General features: G+C 45.8%; 1 protein-coding gene across 2 annotated transcripts in view; it reads left to right on the forward strand.

Annotated features, from left to right (window-relative positions):
• The first annotated feature begins 2,442 nt into the window (after nt 1-2,442).
• The window catches only part of LOC145356403 (transient receptor potential cation channel subfamily V member 6-like), a 51,552-nt gene continuing 30,427 nt past the window's right edge, over nt 2,443-23,567 (forward strand). For both annotated transcript variants that reach the window (XM_080209110.1, XM_080209111.1), the window contains exons 1-6: nt 2,443-2,758; nt 5,973-6,070; nt 8,729-8,851; nt 13,402-13,542; nt 18,311-18,409; nt 20,971-21,137. In XM_080209110.1, the coding sequence (XP_080065236.1) occupies nt 2,628-2,758; nt 5,973-6,070; nt 8,729-8,851; nt 13,402-13,542; nt 18,311-18,409; nt 20,971-21,137 (759 nt within the window). In that variant the 5' untranslated portion in view covers nt 2,443-2,627. The remainder of the gene's footprint in view (nt 2,759-5,972; nt 6,071-8,728; nt 8,852-13,401; nt 13,543-18,310; nt 18,410-20,970; nt 21,138-23,567) is intronic.

The following is a 23,567-nucleotide window of genomic DNA, read 5'->3' on the forward strand; positions in this document are numbered from 1 at the left end:
GAAGAGGTTGTGGGAAAGGGTTAAGGAGGGAGCTACAAGATTGGTTGACGGGTGAGATTGGAGGGGGTTCAGGGAAATTGTTGGCAGGGGTTGTGGGAAGGTCAGAAAGGGAGCTGGGGAAGGTTGGCTGCAGAGTTGAATTGTTTTGTAAATGTGGTGATGTCTTTGCAACCATTTTTCTAACATCAGTTGATTGCTCCGTGATTAATTATCACAGAGAACCAGCATTGGGCTTCCTTTTTCACCATTGCTACAGTCACACTGCCTACTGCTTGCTGGTCTAAGACAAAGCCTATATTTATACAGTGCCTTTCTCAATGTTCCAGATCATTTTATAGCCAATTAAATATTTTTGAGTTCTTGTCACTGTATAATGCTGGCAATGTTTTCAAGTGGCAGAGCAGGGTTGAGGGGTCGAATGGCCTAATCTGTTCTGAATAAATAAATTCCTATGTCATTCTGGATGAATGAGCTTGTTAAGACCCAGGCCAGAAATTCCAAGGTGTTTTGTGAAGTTAATCTAGACACTTAAGTTTTACATTTGATTTTGGCATTAATGAGCAGAAGGTGTTTCAGTCCAGGTATGATTCAAGTGATCCACTAGGAAGCTTTGATCAAACAAAGTTTATTTAAGAATTCAGTTAAAATATAACAAAAAGAATTAGCATAATTTTTACCAATTACAAGATTTAAACATGACACAGTATAACTCCTAACAGCTATCTCTGTTGATCCAGTGTAAAGCAATATCCCACCATTGCACAACCTTCTTCGGCATTAATTAGCACAAAAACAAGTATGCTCACGTGATGCTGGATTTCCTACTTTTTAACACTTCTGGACAGAGATCCCGACAGCAGTTTTCAGAGAAGGATATATCTTCCAAATGGTAAAACCTCAGAGAGGTAAATCCAGTCTTTGGCATCTTCCAAAAATAGCCACCCATAAGACAGAATCAGCAACTCCACATAGGGGGAGAAACACCATTGTCTCTTTCAGCATCAGTCAGCTTCTGGAAACAAAACTGGAATGCTCTAGGAAAAGTAGCTGTCTCTAGCTACATGACCTGACCTATCAATTATCCCCAATCAAGCTCTACACAGCAATCCCAAGGGAACACTGAAACTACAGAACACTGCATTAGTTCAGATTAAAACAACCATGATGTCATCTGTACTGCTTCAGTATCAATAAAGGACACTGGCTACAGACAACACAGTGCCGACAAAATCCCAGGGACTGCTAAAACATTTTGCAGAAAAACATGATTAAAATACAGTCCTTAATGGCAGAGTATCATCACAGGATGAACTGAGCTAGCTGGCTTTCGTCATCCAACAATCAATGGTATTTGTCATGATCATCATTACTGAAACCAGCTTTCATTTCCAGATTTATTAATTCAATTTAAATTCCACCAGCTGCTGTAGTGGGATTTGAGTCCACGTCCCCAGAGCCTGGGCCTCTGGATATTAGCCCAGTGATATTACCACAATGACACCATCTCCGCATCTCTTGTGGTACACCTGCTCACAAAATCTATCATATATTGGGGGTGCACCATTGCCGACTGGACCTGGGAGGCTGACTGTGGCAAACTAGGCTAGGTAGCCAAGCTACTAGGTTAGGTCCTGGGGCGAGGGGGTTGCTAAGGTCCTTGGAGCAGATGTCCTGGTGGGACTCAGCAACTTCAAGTGGGGTGGTGGAGGGGGCGGGGTGTGGGGTTGGGGGGATGGGGTGGTGGGTGCAGGTTAGCTGTGATGTTAGATTACATGGAATTTACAGCACAGAAACAGGTCATTCTGTCCGTGCGTACGCCCCACAAAAATCCTCCTCCCACCTCTCCTCATCCAATACCCTCTGTGTATCCTTCCATTCCATTCTCATGTCCTTATCTAGCTTCCCCTTAAACACATCTATCCTGTTTTCCTCGATGACTCCCTGTGCTGGCGAGTTTGACGTTCTCACCAAAATATTGCTCACAGAAGTGAGACCATCCATCAGCGCTGAATGTTTGTTGTTTGCCGTCAAGAGTCCCTACAATCTCCCAATCTGCAGTTTTCCAGCAAATTCTCTGAGCTCTACACTTCTCCCTTATTCTCCTGCCAATCAATCACTTTGCAGCTTGCCAAGCGAAGGGAGAAACAAACCTCTCCTGGCTGCCGTGACAACGCCCTCAGTAGGAGTGACCACCTCAAGTCAGCCGTTGTGTCACCGACGACCTTTCATTAAAGGGGCTGCACTCACAAACCCCCCCCCCCCCCCCCCCCCCCACTTGAGCACAGGAAGGGTAAAGGTGTCCCCACATCCTGACTCTTGGACCTGCCTCCACTCCTGGGCTCATGCACTGTGGGGTTGTAGGGGGGGGGGAGCGTGGGAAAGGCTCTTTGTTTTATTTGTTTTTAGGAAGAAATAGCTGGACAGGCAGTAGAGGGTTAAGTCAGGAAGTGTGTTGAGTGCAGAACACAAGCTGAGTGCATGTGGGCTCAGAGCAGCAGCAGATTCGCAGTAAATTCTCAGCAACCTGAGGTGACATTCGGGAAGATTTGGGGAATAGCGGGAGTTCTCCGCTCTGATTCCGATTGTCCTGGGCACAGAAAGCGAGAGCTGGAGGCAGCGAGCGAAGGATGATGGGATTTCTGCTGGGCAGTGGTCGATGGTCCGTCTCCCACTGTGTCAACGAGCTGTCATTGAAACTCCAGCCCAGGATCGCGCAGCAGGAGAGAATCGATGAGCTTTACATCTTGCAGCACAAGAGGTGAGGCAGAGGGCCCGGTGTCTGCAAGGCAAAGCCTCCTCCATGGAGGAGGCCACTGGAGGGGGGGGACTGTCCTGGGCTCAGGTGAGCCACAGCAATTGGTAAACCTGCTGGAAGAGGGACGTGACTAGGCACTGAGTGAGTGAGTGAGTGAGAAGCTGTGATGCCTAGTGTTCAATGGTCTCACAGCACTTACTGCCTGAACTTGCATCTGATGAATGCTTGTTTGATAAGAGTGTTGCATTCTCAACAGAGACCTTCAGGTGTTGCCTTTCTTCGTTCCTAAGCCTAAACGCTTTGCAATGCCCTGAAATTGTGAAAGGCATTGTGTAAATGCCAAATAAATGATAGCTTGGAAATCAGCCTGGGGACTGTGTCTACAGCAGTAAAATAAAGTCTGAGTGTTTGTGGGATCTTGCTGTGCACAGATTAACTGCCATGTTTCCTACATTACAACAGTGACTGCATTACAAAATGACTGTTGCTGTGAAGCACCTTGGGATGTGCTGAGGTTGTGAAAAGCTGTCCATGAGCGCAAATCTTTTTTCAATTTCCACTGCCTGTCACATCGATTTCATGACCTGAGTTCTTATTTTAAACCGAATTTTACAAACAAGACATTGGAATGAAGACAGTGACACGGGCAGGAATCCATTCCCTTAGGGCCTGGGTCACAATATGGAGCAAATGTACTGTGTGTGTGTGTGTGTGTGTGTGTGTGTGTGTGTGTGTGTGTGTGTGTGTGTGTGTGTGTGTGTGTGTGTGTGTGTGTGTGTGTGGAGTTTGGGGGGGTGGGTGGGGAGACGGGGATGGGTGGGAATGGCAGAACATTTGGAAAGTGGTACATTTCATTTTCCACCTAGCTTCAATTTAATGGCATTTCAAACAAAACCCTTAGTATCGGGGGACCAGCTGGGGTAAATACATGGGATTATAGGGATAGGGCCTGGGTCGCATTGTGGTCGGTTCAGACTTGATGGGCCAAATGGCCTCCTTCTGCACTGTATGATTCCATGATCTGTTTCTATCTACCCATACCTGCTCAGGTATACATAACAACCTACTAATTTATCTATCGTTTGTATTTATTGACCAGTTATGTTTCTTGTAACTTTGTTTCTGTTTATCTTTTCATTGTCTTTATGTGTCTCTCTCTATGGATGTAATTACTGATGAACCTGTCTCTACACATGTATCTCTTTCCATCCATCCAGAAATAAGACTTTTTTCCATCGGTGTTTCGATTTACTATCTATTCCTGTCTCTCTGTATAACTATCTGTCTTTCCATGTTAATATTTACTGTCAGTTTATGCTGCTATCTCTAGTCTGAGGGCTGACACCATTTTGGAGTATCTCTTTTACTGCTCAGTTCAGATTTTTAAAATTTTATTCCTTTCTCAGAGTTACAAAGCCAATGCGCAGAGTAACTGGGCGAGCCCTTAATCCATCTCTTTGATTCTCCAAAAAACAATTCAAATTCTAACTGAATTCAATTCATGGTCCCCACAAGGGAAACATACAGTTTAAAGTTTATTTATTAGTGTCACAAGTAGGCTTACATTAACACTACAATGATGTTACTGTGAAAACCCCCTAATTGCCATACTCGGCACCTGTTAAGGTACACTGAGGGAGAATGCACCCTAATCAGCACATCTTTCGGACTGTGGGAGGAAACTGGAGCACCCGGAGGAAACCGGAGCACCCGGAGGAAACCCCCACGGACACGGGGAGAATGTGCAAACTCCGCACAGACACTGACCCAAGCCAGGAATCAAACCTGGATCCCTGGCACTGTAAGGCAGCAGTGCTAATCACTGTGCCACCATGCTGCTCCAAGATCCAAGCTGACAAGAGCAGGCATTACACCTGCAATTGTATAAGATGTTGGCGAGGCCACACCTGGAGTATTTTGTATTTTGGTGTCCTTACCTGAGGAAGGATGTCCTTGCTATAGAGGGAGTGCAGCAAAGGTTTACCAGGCTGATTCCTGGGATGGCTGGTCTGTTATTGAGGAGAGTCTAAGTCGGTTAGGATTGTGAGTTTAGAAGAGTGAGACGGGATCTCATTGAAACTACAAACTTCTAACAGGTTTAGACAGGGTGAATTCAAAAAGAATGTTCCCACTGGTGGGGCGAGTCCAGAACTAGGGGGTCAGGGTTATAGTTTGAGGATAAACGATAAACCTTTTAGGACTGAGGTGAAGACAGAAATTTCTTCACCCAGAGGATGGTGAATCTGGAATTCACTATCACAGAAAGCAGTTAAGACCAAAAGGTCTGAGTTGAAGAAGAAATTAGATATAGCTCTAGGGGCTAAAAGGATATGGGGGGGAAGGTGGCGTCAGGATATTGAATTTGATGATCAGTCATGATCAAAATGAATGGTAGCAGAAGCACAAATGGCTGAATGGCCTACTTCCGCTTCTATTTTCTATGTTTCTGTGATCATGGGCTTGATCCTATGCTTGATCTTAGCCAAAAGCCCAGTTCAGATCAGCTAACACAGCACACTTCTGATGACTCATTCAGCAGTGTATTTACTGAGTTCACTGCCTGTAGGACTGAGTTACAGTCAGTTTTCAACTGTATCTATCCTGGCATTGGGATGTGGTGAAGATACTGCACTTTGTCACTGGTCCCTTTTGATTCTCATAACCTGAGGCTGCCGACAAGACACAGTCAACCTCGTGGACATGGATAAGCAAAATACGTTGTCACATTTGTATAGAATTGAGATTAGGTTCAATAAGGTTTTGTGAGTTGTAGCATTCTCAGCCTGTGACCTGCTGTACTCATTCTCTGAATTTCAGGAGTGAAACTTCTTCATGTGTCTGCCAAAGAACCAGGAGGAGAAGACATTTTTCCTCATGCAGCAAACTCTTACTGTTCAGAACGTGCTGCTCATGAAAGTGCGGATCCAAAAGTCAGTTTCAAAAGAAAATTGAAGAATTAATTCGAAAAGGATACATTGACAGGGCAGTGGGGAAAGAGTGGGGGAGTGGAACTAATTGGATAGCACAGGCACAATGGGCTGATTGGCCTCTTGCTGTGATTCTATGGGAGGACAGTTTCCTGGTCCTACAAAAAGGTGACAAGCCTGGAAAACAATATGGCTCCCGATCGAGTTAGCCTCATCCAGGTTGGTGTGACAATCAATATCACTCTTCATCTTTGCCTTCAATGCCCTCACTCTGACCTCTCACCCTACAGAATCATGGAAACACCTCTGTTTATAGCGGCAAGATCAAATGATGTCAATGCCATCAAGAAACTCCTCGCCTCTCCCTCCATCAATCCCTTTGAAAAAGGTGAGGGCATACATTTCATTTTGAGAAAAGGAATGAATGGGTTGACACTTTCACTTCGTTCTAAGACTGTTACATATGATAAACACTGCATAAACAGGCCATTTGGCCCAACCAGTTGATGCTGGCATTTATGTTCCACCTGAGCCTCCTCCATTCTCTCCCTAAACCTGACTATTCCTCTCCACTCTCTAATCCTTTCTCTCTCATCTGCTAGTTTCCTCTTAAATGCATCAAAATTATTTGCCTCAACCACTTCCACTGACAGTCAATCTCAGCACACTCTGGGTAAAGAACTTTCTTCTCCACTCTCATTTGATTTCTTAGTGACTATCTTATATTGATGGCCTTTAGCTCTTCCGACGAGACAACATTCTCTCTGGGAGGGAAATTTGTTCCTTTATCCTGTTGGGATGAGGGATGCGGAATGGAAAATCCAGGAATGTTGGCAATGAGACCCCAAAGGTGGTTTGGGAGTGTTTCTTCAGAAGGAACTCTTCAAAATGCAGCTAATGAAATACAACAAAACTTACTCCAATTTATAAATCAAAGAAAGGGTTTAACCCAAAAAACCCATTATTACCACAAACCTGGGGCCTTGTCCTGGGCCACTCCAAGTTCCCCTCAATTCTACGTAGTTCCTTATTTATAGTGAATCAGCAGATCAGCTGACAATTACATCACTCTGTAATTGCGGTTCCATTTTTTACTAGGTCAGCTGACCCTTACATCTTGTTCCCATTGGTCACATTAGATCCAATACAAAGTTGTCACTGGTTACATTCTATCAGGGTGGAGGTAGCCAATTATGTGGCTGCCTCTGGTAGCCCTGTCCAATTAAGGACAGCAGGCCACTCTCAAGTCTGGAGGACCAATAGGAGGCCATCCAGCACCGAAAGATTTCCAGTCCCTGCTCGGGGATGGCTCTGCTGAAGTGTATAGGGAGGTAGGAGAGAGCCCCCATTCATGGTCAGTTCTCACACATGGAGAATATAATGAGGGCCCAAACATTTGGGGCCAACAGACAAGAGGGGGAAAGCCCTCCATGATAATGGGCACTGTCAGGGTTACAGTTGTTTATAAATGCAATGCTATTGAATGCAAGGTCCGATTCCTAAGGCTGCCGGACTGCCACTGGGAAGCTGCCATCTGTTCAATACCAGCCTCATGGCTCAATAGGTAACAAGTATACCAGCTGGAACATCCAGGTGGCATTGGGTGTATATTTTATATTTATTCAGAGGTTTGGGCATTTCTGACTGGGCCAGCATTTGTTATCCATTTCTAATTACCCTTGAACTGACTGGCTTTAAGAGTCAACCACATTGCTGTGGCTCTGGAGTCACATGTAGGCCAGACCAGGTAAGGACGACAGATTTCCTTTCCTAAAGGGTATTAGTGAACCAGATATCATTGGTCGTGGTGAGATGCAAACCCAGGTCCCCAGAACATTATCCTGGATCTCTGGATCACTAGTCCAGTGACAATACCACTAGACCACTGCCTCCCCACTTCTAATTAAGCTCTCAAATAATTTAATTAGCTACCCAGTCATGTAAACAATCCCACCATTAACCCATCTCTTGAAGAGTTATTGAGCCCTCCATACTCCATTCGCCAAGGATTATGGAATTGAGAATTACTCTACAAGACCCCTGTCATTGGACAGGACTTTAGGTCACAGACTCAACCATATTGCTGGCTCTATCTTCAATCCTTCAGCTTTTGAATACCCCCTAAACCTTTCTGCTCTCTTATTCTCTCCCGAAACCTGTCCACTCTCTTTTTCTCTCTAAACCTGTCTACTTTCCCCCTAAACCTGTTCATTCTCTTCCTAAGCCTTTCCATTTTCTCCTTCTCTCCCTAAACATGTCCACTCATTCTCTCTCCCTAAACCTTTCCACTCTCTCCCTCACTCCCGAAACCTGTCCACTTTCTCTTCTCTCTTAAGCACTCCCTAAAATCTACTGCTTTGAACAATCTTTTGATAAGCTGCTCTAACATCTCCTCCAATTTCTTTTTGTCTGATAAAAGTTATTTGGAGCAGCCTCAGGCCATTTTACCATCTTAAAAACAGTATATAAATGCAGGCTGTAATTGTGTAGTGGTGAACTCCTTGCCCTACACTGGGAGCAGTGGTTTGTTTATTGCAGCTAATGTTGCAAATGATTCACTGTGATTTATTATGGACAATAATCAAATGACCTTGAGGGCCACCATACCACATGATAAGCCTCATTAATTACAGCTTAATACTCATTGCGCACTCTTGGTGAATGACTGATAACCATGTTTGATGTAGGGGTTGGGAGTGTCGCACTGATTGCGATACAGCACTGTGGGATGAGCAATGTTTGAAACAGGGTTGCCAACTCTGGTTGGACATGTTCAAGGAGGATTCTTCAGACGATTGCTGAACCATAGCTCTCCTCCCCACCCAACAGCCCTTTTCCCAATCTCCAATATTTCAACAGCTAAAATACTAAAGTGTTTAAAGAAGACAAAGAGAGAATTGTTTTAATGCCACCAGTGATTTTGAACTTTCAGCAACGTCCAAGAGATCAATCTTTAATTTCCAAAGATTCCAGGACATTCCTGGAATGTGAGCTGAATGTAAACCTCGGTGTTCAGTGTGATTGCCGCTGCTTTATTTCCTGATAGGAGTGATGGGTGAGACGGCATTGCACATCGCGGTATTGTACGGTAATTGTGAGGTTGCAACCGTGCTCCTTGAAAAAGTGCCAGATCTTGTCAATGTACCGGCTACGTCTGAGCTGTACGAAGGTAGTCTTCACAAATTCATTCATTTTTTTTCTTTCTTGTTAGCCGGTAATGGGGAGCAGCTGAGATATACGGTAGGGTAGGTGGGATTAAAAAACACGGATAGGTAAGATTTGAGACGTGTCTATTTTAACTTAAGGAGTGTTGTGAACAAAGTGGATGAGCTTAGAGCGTGGATCACTACTTGGAAATGTGATGTGGTGGCCATTACAGAGACTTGGATGACTCAAGGACAGGACTGGTTACTTCAAGTGCTGGGTTTCAACTGTTTCAGAAGGGACAGGGAGGGAGGCCAAAGAGGTGAGGGAGTGGCACTGTTGATCAGGGATAGTGTCACAACTGCAGAAAAGATGGACGCCAGGGATTGTCTAAGGCATCTCTGTGGGTGGAGGTTAGGAACAGGAAGGGGTCAACAACTTTACTGGGTGTTTTCTGTAGGCCACCCAATAGTAACAGGGATGTTGAGGAGCAGATTGGGAAGCAGATCCTGGAAAGGTGTAATAATAAGAGTTGTCGTGATGGGAGATTTTAATTTCCCAAATATTGATTGGAATCTCCCTAGGGTAAGAGGTTTAGATGCGGAGGAGTTTGTTAGGTGTGTTCAGGAGGGTTTCTTGACACAGTATGCGGATAAGCCTATAAGAGGAGAGGCTGTACTTGATTTGGTATTGGGAAACATGTCAGGTGTCAGATCTCTCAGTGGGAGAGCATTTTGGAGATAGTGATCATAATTCTATCTCCTTTACAATAGCATTGGAGAGGGATAGGATCAGACAAGTTAGAAAAGTGTTTAATTGGAGTAAGGGAAATTATGAGACTATCAGGCAGGAAATTGGAGGCTTAAATTGGAAAGAGGTTTTCTCAGGGGAATGTACGGAAGAAATGTGGCAAATTTTCAGGGAATATTTGTCTGGAGTTCTACATAGCAACATTCCAATGAGACAGGGAAGTTATGGTACGTTACAGGAACCGTGGTGTACAAAGGCTGTGGTAAACCTAGTCAAGAAGAAAATAAAAGCTTACAAAAGATTCAGAGAGCTAGGTAATGTTAGAGATCTAGAATAGTAAATGGCTAATAGGAAGGATCTTAAGAAGGAAATTAGGAGACCCAGAAGGGGTCATGAGAAGGCCTTGGCAGGCAGGATTAAGGAGAACCCCAAGGCATTCTACACGTATGTGAAGAGCTAGAGGATAAGACGTGAAAGAATAGGACCTATCAAGTGTGACGGTGGAAAAGTTTGTATGGAACTGGAAGAAATAGCAGAGGTACTTAATGAGTACTTTACTTCAGTATTCACTGTGGAAAAGGATCTTGGTGGTTGTAGTGCAGACTTGTAGCGGACTGAAAAGCTTGAGCATGTAGATATTAAGAAAGAGGATGTGTTGGAGCTTCTGAAAGGCATCAAGTTAGATAAGTCACCGGGACTGGATGGGATGTACCCCAGGCTACTGTGGGAGGCGAGGGTGGAGATTGCTAAGTCTCTGGCAATGATCTTTGCGTCATCAGCGGAGAATTGGAGGATCGCTGATGTTATTCCTTTATTCAGGAAAGGGAGTAGAGATAGCCTTGGGAATTATAGACCAGTGAGTCTAACCTCAGTGGTTGGTATAAACTGAATAAACTAGGCTTGTACTCGTTAGAGTTTAGAAGAATGAGGGGAGATCTCATTGAGACGTATAAGATGATGAATGGGACGGATAGGATAGAGGTGGAGAGGCTCTTCCCGCTCAGAAAGGACAGTAGGACTAGGGGGCACAGCCTCAAGATAAAGGGGGGGCGGTTTAGAACGGAGTTGAGGAGGAACTTCTTCACTCAAAGGGTGGTGAATCTCTGGAATTCTCTGCCCGTTGAAGTGGTGGAGGCTGCCTCGCTAAATATTTTTAAGACGCGGGTTGATGGGTTTTTGATAAGCGAGGGGATTAAGGGTTATGGGGAGAGGGCGGGAATGTGGAACTGAGACACGACAGGTCAGCCATGATCTTATTGAATGGCGGGGCAGGCTCGAAGGGCTGGATGGCCTACTCCTGCTCCTATTTCTTATGTTCTTATGTAAGTTGATGGAGGAGATCCCGAGAGGCAGATTTATGAACATTTGGAGAGGTATAGTGTGATTAAGAATAGTCAGCATGGCTTTGTCAAAGGCAGAACATGCCTTATGAGCCTGGTTGAATTTTTTGAAGATGTGACTAAACACATTGACGAAGGAAGAACAGTAGATGTAGTATATATGGACTTCACCAAGGCATTTGATAAAGTGCCCCATGCAAGGCTTATTGAGAAAGTGAGGGGGCATGGGATCCAAGGGGACATTGCTTTTTGGATCCAGAACTGGCTTGCCCACAGAAGGCAAAGAGTGGTTATAGATGGGCCATATTCTGCATGGAGGTCAGTCACCAGTGGAGTGCCCCAGGGATCTGTTGTGGGACCCTTACCCTGTGTGATTTTTATATATGACCTGGATGAGGAAGTGGAGGGATGGTTTGGTAAGTTTGCTGATGACACAAAGGTTGGAGGTGTTGTGGATAGCGTGGAGGGATGTCAGAAGTTGCAGCGAGACATAGATAGAATGCAAGACTGGGCGGAGAAGTGGCAGATGGACTTCAATTCAGCTAAGTATGCGGTGATTCATTTTGGCAGGTCAAATAGGATGACAAAGCTCGGTCTGTTCTCCTTGGAGAAACGAAGGATGAGGGGTGACTTGATAGAGCTGTATAAGATGATGAGAGGATTCTCAGAGGCTTTCTCCCAGGGCTGAAATGGTTGCCACAGGAGGACACAAGTTTAGGTTGCTGGGGAGTAGACACAGAGGAGATGTCAGGAGTAAGTTTTTCACTCAGAGGGTGGTGGGTGTGTGGAATTGGTTGCCAGCAGTGGTGGTGGAGGCGGATTCAACAGGGTCTTTTAAGAGACTTTTGGATAAGTACATGGAACTTAGTAAGATAGAGGGTTATAGGTAAGCCTAGTAATCTCTAAGGTAGGGACATGTTTGGCACAACTTTGTGGGGCGAAGGGCCTGTATTGTGCTGTAGTTTTTCTATGTTTCTATGTAAGGTTGAAAAGTTGGCTGACACAGTGGATTGAGATGTAGTGTCAAATAGTCATCTAGAAATGAGAGATAGAAAATCAGTGAGCAGTGGGGGATGGGCAGTGAGTGGGGAATGGGATGCAATAGAGAATGGGAATGGGGTACAGTAATGTATGGAAGTGGGATACAGTTGTGTATAGGGAGTGGGGTGCAATAGTGTATAGGGATTGGGTACAGTAGTGTATGGGCTGTGGGGTATGGTAGTATATGGGGAGCTGGGTACAGTAATGTATGGGGTGTGGGATATGGTAGTGTATGGGGTGTGGGGTATGGTAGTGTATGGGGTGTGGGGTATGGTAGTGCATGGGATGTGGGGTACAGTAGTGTATGGGGTGTGAGGTACGGTAGTGCATGGGATGTGGGGCATGGCAGTGTATGGGGAGGGGGGTGCGGTAGTGTATAGGGATTGGGGTACAGCAGTGTATCGGGTGTGGGGTGCGGTAGTGTAGGGGTGTGGGGTACAGTAGTGTATGGGGAGGGGGTGTATGGTTGTGTATGGGGTGTGGGGTACGGTAGTGTATGGGGTGTGGGGTATGGCAGTGTATGGGGATTGGGGTACAGCAGTGTATGAGGTGTGGGGTACGGTAGTGTATGGGGAAGGGGGGTACAGTTGTGTATAGGGTGTGGGGTACGGTGGTGTATGGGGTGTGGGGTACGGTAGTGTATGGGGAGGGGGGTACAGTTGTGTATGGGGATTGGGGTACAGTTGTGTATAGGGTGTGGGGTACGGTAGTGTATGGGGAAGGGGGATACGGTTGTGTATAGGGTGTGGGGTACGGTGGTGTATGGGGTGTGGGGTACGGTAGTGTATGGGATGTGGGGTACGGTAGTGTATGGGGAAGGGGGGTACAGTAGTGTAGGGGGTGTGGGGTACAGTAGTGTATGGGGAAGGGGGGTACAGTTGTGTATAGGGTGTGGGGTACGGTGGTGTATGGGGTGTGGGGTACGGTAGTGTATGGGATGTGGGGTACGGTAGTGTATGGGGAGGGGGGTACAGTTGTGTATAGGGTGTGGGGTACGGTGGTGTATGGGGTGTGGGGTACGGTAGTGTATGGGATGTGGGGTACGGTAGTGTATGGGATGTGGGGTACGGTAGTGTATGGGGAAGGGGGGTACAGTTGTGTATAGGGTGTGGGGTACGGTGGTGTATAGGGTGTGGGGTATGGTGGTGTATGGGGAAGGGGGGATACGGTTGTGTATAGGGTGTGGGGTATGGTGGTGTATGGGGTGTGGGGTACAGTAGTGTATGGGGTGTGGGTTACAGTTGTGTATAGGGTGTGGGGTACGGTGGTGTATGGGGAAGGGGGGTACGGTAGTGTATGGGGAAGGGGGGTACAGTAGTGTATGGGGAAGGGGGGTACAGTTGTGTATAGGGTGTGGGGTACGGTGGTGTATGGGGAATAGGGTTTGGGACAGGAGAATGTTACAGATTGATTGAAATTGAGCACATATCATTTTGTTGCGTAGGTCAAACGGCCCTGCACATTGCTGTAGCGAACGACAATTTTGATTTGATTAAAGAGCTGGTAAACCGGGGAGCTGATTTGGTATCACCACGTGCAACTGGGGTCTTCTTCAGGAGAAATGAAAACAACATAATTTATTATGGTAAGTCTTCATCATAACATGTTCTGAATGTCCAATCATCCTCCCTGCCTCACATCACCTTTCAGTAACCCAGCTAGACATCTTAAATAACAGAGAACCTCTGAATGTACCTCATCATGAACTATTCAATCTGTTTGAGGTCCTTCATGTGAATGGGAGATAAAGGGTACACTGCCTGGTTTACTCCACCATTTTGTGATCTGTGTCTTCTTGAGCCACGGTGGTAGAATGGTTAGCACTGCTGCCTCACTGCACCAGGGGCCCAGGTTCAATGCCAGCCTTGGATCACTGTCTATGTGGAATTTGCACATTCTCCCCGTGTCTGCATGGGTTTCTTCTGGGTGCTCTGGTTTCTTCCCACACTCCAAAGATGTGCGGATTAGGTGGGTTGGCCATGCTAAATTGCCTCTTATTGTCAGGGGGATTAGCAGGGTAAATATGTAGGGTTACGGGGATAGGGCCTGGGTGGGATTGTGGTCGATGCAGACTCAATGGGCCGAATGGCCTCTTTCTGCACTGTAGAGATTCTATGATCCTAATTTCCCCGGATCTTTCTTTACTTCCCCATGACCCAATTTCCCAAAGACTTTTTAAACACCACTTTGATCTTCTGGGGAGACTCTTTAGGGTATTTTAATTGGTTTATGACTTTGTCCCCTTGTCTGTATTTTTCCTTTGGAAGAAGAATCATTCCCTGTCAAAGCCACATTTCCCGAACTTGCCTCCCACGGTTGACCATTTATTGCGGCCCAAACATCTAAGTGTATTTGTCTTCACTTCTAATCACATGTCTTAGTAAGGAATCGCCGTGACATTCCTTGAAGCAGGAAAAGAGAGACAGTAAATGTTCCATTTGTTCAGGAGCCAGACCAGATACACCAGCGGAAGTCATTACTACCACGAGTGCTGAACAGTCTCAGAGATTTAACAATATAATTCTAGAGAGACAGACATTGTTTCGAACCAAGTATAAGGATTTGAGACCTGGGATTGGATCAAATAAGTGGTACATATTAGCCCTGTGCAGGCTAACCTATCCTGGATCAAGAGAATATATAGCAGAGAAATAGGCTAATTAGCCAGAGCAATGTGCACTAATTGATCATAAAATCATTACAGTGGAGCAGGAGGCCATTAGGCCCATTGAGCTTGCACCGATAACAATGCCACCCAGGCCCTATCCCCATAACCCCATGCGTTAACCTGCTAGCCCCTGAACACACTAAGGGCAATGTAGCATGGCCAATCAACCATGGAGTGTTGGAGGAAACCGGAGCACCTGGAGGAAACCCACACAGATACGGGGAAAACATGCAAACTCCACACAGACAGTGACCTGAGGCTGGAATTGATGATGTGGGTATGCCGGCGTTGGACTGGCGTAAACACAGTAAAAAGTCTGACAACACCAGGTTTTAGTCCAACCTATTTATTTGATAATATACTCACAAGCTTTCGAGGGACACCCTCTTCGTCAGGTGAATGGAGAGTTCTGGCCTCAGACAGAGCATATAAAGCACAGACAGTTTAGAGATTACTGATTAGAATGCGAATCCTTACACCTAACCTGCTGTTCAAGACCTGAAGTGGCTGATAATGTGAGTGGAAGGAGCACTGATCACAGTTTAAAGAGATGTGTATTGTCTCCAGACAGTACAGTAAGTGAGGTTTTGCAAACCCAGGCAAGTCACGGGGGTTACAGATAGTGCGACATGAACCCAAGATCCCTGTTGAGACTGTCCTCATGTGTGCGGAACTTGGCTATCAGTCTCTGTTCAGCGACTCTGCGCTGTCGTGTGTCATGAAGGCCGCCTTGGAGAATGCTTACCCGCAGGTCAGAGGCTGAATGCCCGTGACCACTGAAGTGTTCGCCAACAGGAAGGGAACAGTCTTGCCTGGTGACTGTCGAGCGATGTTCATTCATCCGTTGTCGTAGCGTCTGCATGGTCTCCCCAATGTACCATGCTTCGGGACATCCTTTCTTGCAACGTATCAGGTAGACAATGTTGGCCGAGTTGCAAGAGTATTTACCATGTACCTGGTGGACGGTATTCTCACGTGTGATGATGGTATCCATGTCGATGATCCGGCATGTCTTGCAGAGGTTGCTGTGGCAGGGTTGTGTGGTATTGTGGTCACTGTTCTCCTGAGGGCTGGGTAGTTTGCTGCGAATAATGGTCTGTTTGAGGTTGTGTGGTTGTCTGAAAGCAAGAAGTGGGGGTGTGGGGATAGCCCTGGCGAGATGTTCGTCTTCATCAATGATATGTTGAAGACTCCGGAGAAGATGTCGTAGCTTCTCTGCTCCGGGGAAGTACTGGACGACGAAGGGTACTCTGTCCACTGTGTCCTGTGTTTGCCTTCTGAGGAGATCGGTGCGGTTTTTCGCTGTGGCGCATCGGAACTGCCGATCTATGAGTCGAGCACCATATCCTGTTCTTATGAGGGCATCTTTCAGGGTCTGGAGGTGTCTGTCACGATCCTCCTCATCTGAGCAAATCCTGTGTATACGGAGGGCTTGTCCATAGGGAATAGCTTCTTTAACATGTTTAGGGTGGAAACTGGAGAAGTGGAGCATTGTGAGATTGTCTGTGGGCTTGCCTGGTGACTGTCATCACACCATCATCACACGTGAGAATACCGTCCACCAGGTACATGGTAAATACTCTTGCAACTCGGCCAACATTGTCTACCTGATACGTTGCAAGAAAGGATGTCCCGAAGCATGGTACACTGGGGAGACCATGCAGACGCTACGACAACGGATGAATGAACATCGCTCGACAGTCACCAGGCAAGACTGTTCCCTTCCTGTTGGCGAACACTTCAGTGGTCACGGGCATTCAGCCTCTGACCTTCGGGTAAGCATTCTCCAAGGCGGCCTTCATGACACACGACAGCGCAGAGTCGCTGAACAGAGACTGATAGCCAAGTTCCGCACACATGAGGACGGTCTCAACAGGGATCTTGGGTTCATGTCGCACTATCTGTAACCCCCGTGACTTGCCTGGGTTTGCAAAACCTCACTTACTGTACTGTCTGGAGACAATACACATCTCTTTAAACTGTGATCAGTGCTCCTTCCACTCACATTATCAGCCACTTCAGGTCTCGAACAGCAGGTTAGGTGTAAGGATTCGCATTCTAATCAGTAATCTCTAAACTGTCTGTGCTTTATATGCTCTGTCTGAGGCCAGAACTCTCCATTCACCTGACGAAGAGGGTGTCCCTCGAAAGCTTGTGAGTATATTATCAAATAAATAGGTTGGACTAAAACCTGGTGTTGTCAGACTTTTTGCTGGAATTGAACCCAGGCCTCTGGCGCTGTGAGGCAGCAGTGCTAACCACTGTGCTAATGTTACAACTGAGTGGCTTGTGAGGCCATTTCAGAGGGCAATTACATTGCTGTGGGTCTGGAGTCACATGTAGGCCAGACCGGCTAAGGACAGCAGATTCCCTTCCCCAGAAGCCATTAGTGAATCAGATGGGGTTTACAACAATTGACAATGATTTCATGGTCACAGCACAGAAGGAGGCCCTTTGACCCATTGTGGTTGCACCAGCCATCAAGCACCTATCTATTCTAACCCTATTTCCACAGTCCATAGCATTGTATGGACATTGGGAGAAAACCAGAGCACCCAGAGGAAACCCATGCAGACACAAAGAGAATGTGCAAACAAACCAGATATACCAGCAGAAGTCATTGCTATCACAAGTGCTGATTGGATCAAATAAGTGGTACCCAGTTTCCCTGTGCAGGGTAACCTACTCTGGATCAAGAGAGTATATAGCAGAGAAATAGGCTAATTGGCCAGAGCAATATGCATTAATTGATCATAAAATCTGTACAGTGGACGAGGAGGCTCATCGAGTCTGCACTGATAACAATCCCACCCAGGCCCTATCCCCATAACCCCATGCATTAACCTGCATTGGGTTACGGGGAAATAGACAGTGACCCAAGGCTGGAATTGAACCTGCTGTGAGGCAGCAGTGCTAACCACTGTGTAATTGTGACTCCCCCATCCTGTTTTTATCTTTGCTTTATTGAGTTCCAGCTGGTTCCAAATACTTCTAATCAATTTTAACTTATTCTGAGTCCGGCTACGTTGAGTTAGATGTCTCCTTGCTGGCAGGAGGCAAGGTGTGGAGATGCCGGCGTTGGACTGGGGTAAACACAGTAAGAAGTCTGACAACACCAGGTTTAAGTCCAACCGATTTATTTGATAGTAAACTCAGAAGCTTTCGGGGTTTCTCCCTTCGTCAGGTGAATGGAGAGTTCTGGCATCAGACAGAGCATATAAAGCACAGACAGTTTACAGATTACTGATTAGAATGTGAATCTTTACAACTAACCTGCTATTCAAGTCTTAAAGATGCCGACAATGTGAGTGGAAAGAGCATTAGGCACAGGTTAAAGAGATGTGTATTGTCTCCAGACAGTACAGTAAGTGAGGTTTTGCAAACCCAGGCAAGTCATGGGGTTTACAGATAGTGCGACATGAACCCAAGATCCCTGTTAAGACTGTCCTCCTGTGTCACAGGCAAGGTCACAGAGACAAACTGCATTTGTGGTGTTCAGAATGTAGCTGGGACAGTTCAGAGTATGATAGGGATAGGAATTGCTGGACCAACTGTCCTTCATTCACTTGGATTATTTCTGTATCAGTGACTGTCAATACTGTCTTGCTCAGACACATTCTGCTTCATTAACATTGAGTTGGTTTACTTGTCTCCGGTTTGTTGAGTTGTTGTCACTTTGTTTTAGGTGAACACGTGTTGTCTTTTGCTGCTTGTGTTGGGAATAAAGAGATTGTTCAGTTCCTGATTGAAAATGGTGCAGACATTAAGGCCCAGGATTACCTTGGTAAGGATCAGCAATGAATTGACTTAGAATAATATTGACCTTGAAATGTTAACTCTTTCTCTCCCAATAGATGCTGCTAGACCTGTTGAGTTTTTCTAGCACTTTTTTTTAATATTGCAGTTCATAGGCCCGCTCCAAAAAGTCTACAACCAATTGGGGCTTGTCAATCAGACTATGAATCGAGAGGCACCCCACTGTGATAATGGAAGCTTTTGACATCAGTCATACAGCACTAAGTTTATTTGATGGCAGTCAGGCTTTTGAAAACAGTGTGAAATAGCAAGCACTGATTTTTTAAAACACTGCATAATTTTCCCCCAAATATTTAAAGGGCAGGTGTTTTAAATGCTGTGACAGCTTGACCGCCCCTTTTGACAGCTCCCTTGACAGTTTCAATGAGCTTGATGGTTCCAGTGAATCTATGCATTCTTTACAAACATGTATGTCTATAGTTAACAATCCCAAAAGGCACCTTACCTCTCCCAAATGGCACCTTACCTCCCGTTGAGGGCAAATTACTTCCCCCATGTTCAAGAGGGTACCTTACCTCTCCAAAAGTGTACCTGAGCTATCCGATGAACTCCACAAAATTTATACCAGTTCCTGCCTGGTCTAATCTGCACGCATCGTGTGTGCCACTCCTAGCTGATGAGAATCAGATATGGCTAGAGACAGCTGCTTTCTTGTATGGACAGCTGCCTCCTTGAACCATGTATGTGCAGTTTGGAACCCACCCTCATTACCCCCTGTGGAAATGGTAGATGCTGTCTTCAGGGGCGGGACTTCCAGCCTGGACTTCCTACACTTCCTGGAGCCATTTTTGTAATGACGGAGAGATTCGATTATGGAATTCAGGTCTGTAACTCACAACATCTATCAATCTCAATTTTTAAATTGTCCAGTGATCACGGCCTTAAAATTCTTGGGGAAGAGTTCCAGATTTCCACTACCCCTAGTTTTGAAGAACTGCTTCCTGAAAACCTGTGACTCTCTGCTCTTTAGTTTTAAGATGTCCCCTTGATTTGGGCCATTCTACCAGAGGAAATAGCTTATGTCTATCAGATCCTTTAGTCGCCTCAAACACCTGAATTAGATCACTCCTTAGCCTTCCACACTCAAGGGAATACAAGCTTTGTCAATGCATCCTGTTCTCATAATTTAACCTATTTTGCCCTAATGTGGTTGTGTTGAATCTATGCCAGACACACTCAGAAGCCAATACATCCTTTTTGAGGTGCTGTGCCCAGAAATGAATCCAGGTGATGGATTTATGGGTCTTGCTGGAGATCACAAAGTTGAATTACTCTTAAGCAGGGTGATTTAGTGAATGGAGTGACTCACACAGAGTAATGCCCCACTCTGGCATCCTATTGTCTCTGAGCAAATCTGAGAGGACTGAAGGCCTCCTCCATTGTAGGGGACTGGGATGTACAGTACCTTCACTTAATATCCTATTTTTGTATGAACCCAACACTCAGATTCTCAGTATGCTGAGTTATTAGGTGCCAACGGCGGCTCTGTTGGTACCACTCTTGTCTCCAAATTTGAAGCACATTGGTTTAAGTCCCGTTCCAAAGACTTGAGAATGATACCTTAGCTGATACTTGCAGGGCAGTACTGAGACAGTGCTTCACTTCTAAAGTTGTCATCTTTTGGATCAGATGTAAAACTGAGGTGGACATAGAATCCCTGAAGTGCAGAAGGAGGCAATTCGGTCCATCAAAACTGCACCATATCTCTGACGGAGCATCTTACCCAGGCCATCTCCCCTGTCTTACTCCCGTAACTCCACACACATTTGCCATGGCTAATCCATCTAACCTACACATCTTGGGACACTAAGGGGCAATTCTGCCGTGGTCAATCCACATCTTTGGACTGTGGGAGGAAACCCGTGCAGACGCAGGGAGACGGTGAAAACTCCACACAGACAGCCATCCAAAGTCGGAATCGAACTCGGGTCCTTCGTGCTGTGAGGCAACAGTGTTAACCACTGTGCCACCACGCCGCCCATAAAGGATGCTGCAACATGATTTAGAAGAGCTGGCAAATTCTCCCATGTGCTTCTGGTCAGTATTAATCCCACAGGAAGACTATTGAAAATAAAAGATCTGATCATTGTCACTTTGTTATTTGTGGGATCTTGCTATGCACAGACTTTTAAATTAATTCGTGGGACATGGGCATTGCTGGTTGGCCATCATTCATTGCCCATCCCAATTGAGAATTAACCACATTGCTGTGGTTCTGGGGTCACGTGTAGGCCAGACTGGGTAAGGATGGTAGATTTTCTTCCCTAAAGGACATTATCAGGTGGATTTTTCCAACAAAAAAACAATGATTTCATGGTCATTAGTAAATTCCAGATATTTTTTATTGAGTTTAAATTCCACCATCTGTCGTGGCGGGTTCGAACCCAGTCTGCTGTACTTCCCATATAACAACGGTGTATATATGTGCTGGGTATTTTCATAAAGCTCTCTAGGGTGCCATGAAGCTGTAAAAAGCACCATATAGATGCGAGTCTTTATAATTTCTTTCCTCCGATGGGTCTATTTCAGGTAACACTGTTCTGCATCACCTGGCCCTGCAGGCACACCAGTACACGGCACACATGTACGATTTTATCCTGTCACTCGACCCAGAGAACGGCAGCCCACTGGAAATGATCACAAACAAAGATGGACTGACTCCCTTCAAACTCGCTGCCCGGGAAGGAAACGTCCAGGTGAGGGGGTGTTCAGTAATTTGTCATTTTCACAAAATGGAGAGGCTTTGCTACAGGAATAATCAAACTCATACATACACACAGAAAGGGGCAAAGAGGGTAGGCCAGAGAGAGTGAAAGGGATCGAGTTCTCATCACCATTTGATATTACATAGAGCCTAAATCCCAAAATGACAGAACTTGACTCAATAATGTCCAAACACCCAATAAAAGCCATCACTCTGATCAAATACCACTAATGCTGCAAATCTGAAACAAAGACAGAAATTGCTGCCAAGACTCAGCAGGTCTGGCAGCATCTGCGGAGAGAGTGATACAGAGTTAACGGACGTGATCTTTCCAGCTGTTCACACCCCGCTGCCGCCGCAATCGAGAATGGAGGATTCGGCGTCCAGCCAAACCTCCGTTCCCTGCAGTGGGACCAGGGAATTCCGCCAGCGTGAACAGCCACGAGATTCCATCCAGCGTTCCAGGTCTTTGATCAGAACTGGAAGAAGTTAAAAATTTAAAAATGTTGGAGACGAGTGAAATGAGGGCGTGTGCATGTTGGGGGAAGGTGGGGATCACTGGAGAGAGGGTGGGGGAAAAGGGCAAAAGGAAACAAAAAACGACAAAGCTTTGGTGGTGTCAGGCCAAATGGAGCGGTAATAGAAGAAAGAACGTGCCTAGAGAAGGGTCTCGACAGCAGAATGACATCGCTGCTGTCTGAAAGCCAAAAGAGCAGAAAAACAGGTCAAAACCTGCACAGAGAAAAGATACAACAAAGGGGCTGAGGTTATGGTATGATTTTGTTGAACACAAAGAGAGTTTGGAAGGTTGTAAAGTGCCTAAGCAAAAGGTAAGGTGCTGTTTCTTGAGCTTGCATTGAGTTTTATTTGGAACAGGATAGGAGAAAGGTGGGCAAGGTGGAGAATTACAATAATGGGTAGGACATGCTTGAGGGCTGAATGGGGGTGGACTGCAAAGTGATCACGCAATCTGTGCTTGCTCTCTCCAATGCACGGCAGATCACACTGAGCAGTGAACACAGCATCCTAAACTGAAAGAGGCACACACAAATCACTGTTACAGCTGGAAGGAGCGTTTGGAGCCTTCAGCAGTGAGGAGAGAGGAGGGAAAAGGGCAGGTTTGGCATCTCCTGCGCTTGTATTGAAAGTTGCTGCAGGGAGAGGAGTGGGTGTTGGGCAGATTGAAGAGTAGACCAGGTCTTCATAGAGAGAAGGGTTCCTTTGGAATGCTAAAAGGTGGGGGGTGTTTGGTGGTGGTATTGAGCTGGAGAATGATGCAATGAGTAAGGTGGCTGCTGGGGTGGAAGGTTAAGGGTGGCTCTGGGAGGGTGGAGTAGGGGTAAGGGCAGACATGTGGGAAATGGGGTGCACCCAATTGAGGGCCTGTCATGTTAATTGAGTAAAAAGGATTGATATGAGGGGTTACATCATCAGAATAGAATCTTGTAAAATGGAATGAGAGTCCTGCACAGGAAGGGGGAGGAAGTGTAGGAGAGTTAACTGTGGGAGTCAGTGGGCTTCTGGCGAATATTTACCGACAGCCTATCCCCAGAACTTGAGACAAGAGTAGTTAAGGATGGAAAGGCAGGGGGCAGAAATGGATCATATGCAGCTGGCTGCAAGTGGGAAAAAAAATCAATCAAATGATCCAGTTGGTATGAAGAAAGATTTATGTCCTATAAAACCACTGCCTGACTTCGCTATTAGGCTTGATTCACCAGTAACACTCTTGCCTCTACCACAGGAGGTGTGTGTTCAAACTCAACTACAGCAATCTGAGCACAAAGCCCAGGTTGACACTTCAGTGCAATAATTGAGGGAGTGCTGCATTGTCACACACTCGGTCTCAGAGGAGGCATTAAACCTCAACTATATCCGTCCTCTTAATTGTATATAAAAGATCGCATGGCTTTTTTTCAACAGAATGCTGCAGTAATGCTCATGCAATAACCAAGATTACTAAAATAGGCTATCTGACCAGTGAACATATTGCACAGTCTGGCTGCTGTGTTTCCCATGTTATGACAGTAGCTGCACTTCCAAAGCATTTAGTTGTCTGTGAAGTTGGCTAAGATCAAGTTTAGTATCGACACGCTGTGCTTGGTTGAAGTCATTAGGTTACATTTCAGCTTCATTTGAAGCAATTTTTTAAAGTGGCATCTCGGCCTTTTGGCTAAGATGCAAATAAGATCAAGCCTTGGAGGAGGAGCTATGCCTACTCCAATCAGCTTGGGTCATGTAGGTCAAGCCCAAGACAGGAGGTGAGAGCCCTGTCTTGTCAACTTGGACTGGGGATGTCCCAACTTGTTGGGACTCTGAATTGGCTTTAATTTGACTTGATTGGATTGGAATAAAGTAAACAAAAATGAAATTAGTTGTCTGTGAAGTACTTTGGGACATCCGGTGATTGTAAAAAGTGCAA

This window comes from Carcharhinus amblyrhynchos, chromosome 21 (genome assembly GCF_965287045.1).
Source record: "Carcharhinus amblyrhynchos chromosome 21, sCarAmb.v2.hapA, whole genome shotgun sequence".
In the NCBI taxonomy this organism is placed as follows: Eukaryota; Metazoa; Chordata; class Chondrichthyes; order Carcharhiniformes; family Carcharhinidae; genus Carcharhinus; species Carcharhinus amblyrhynchos.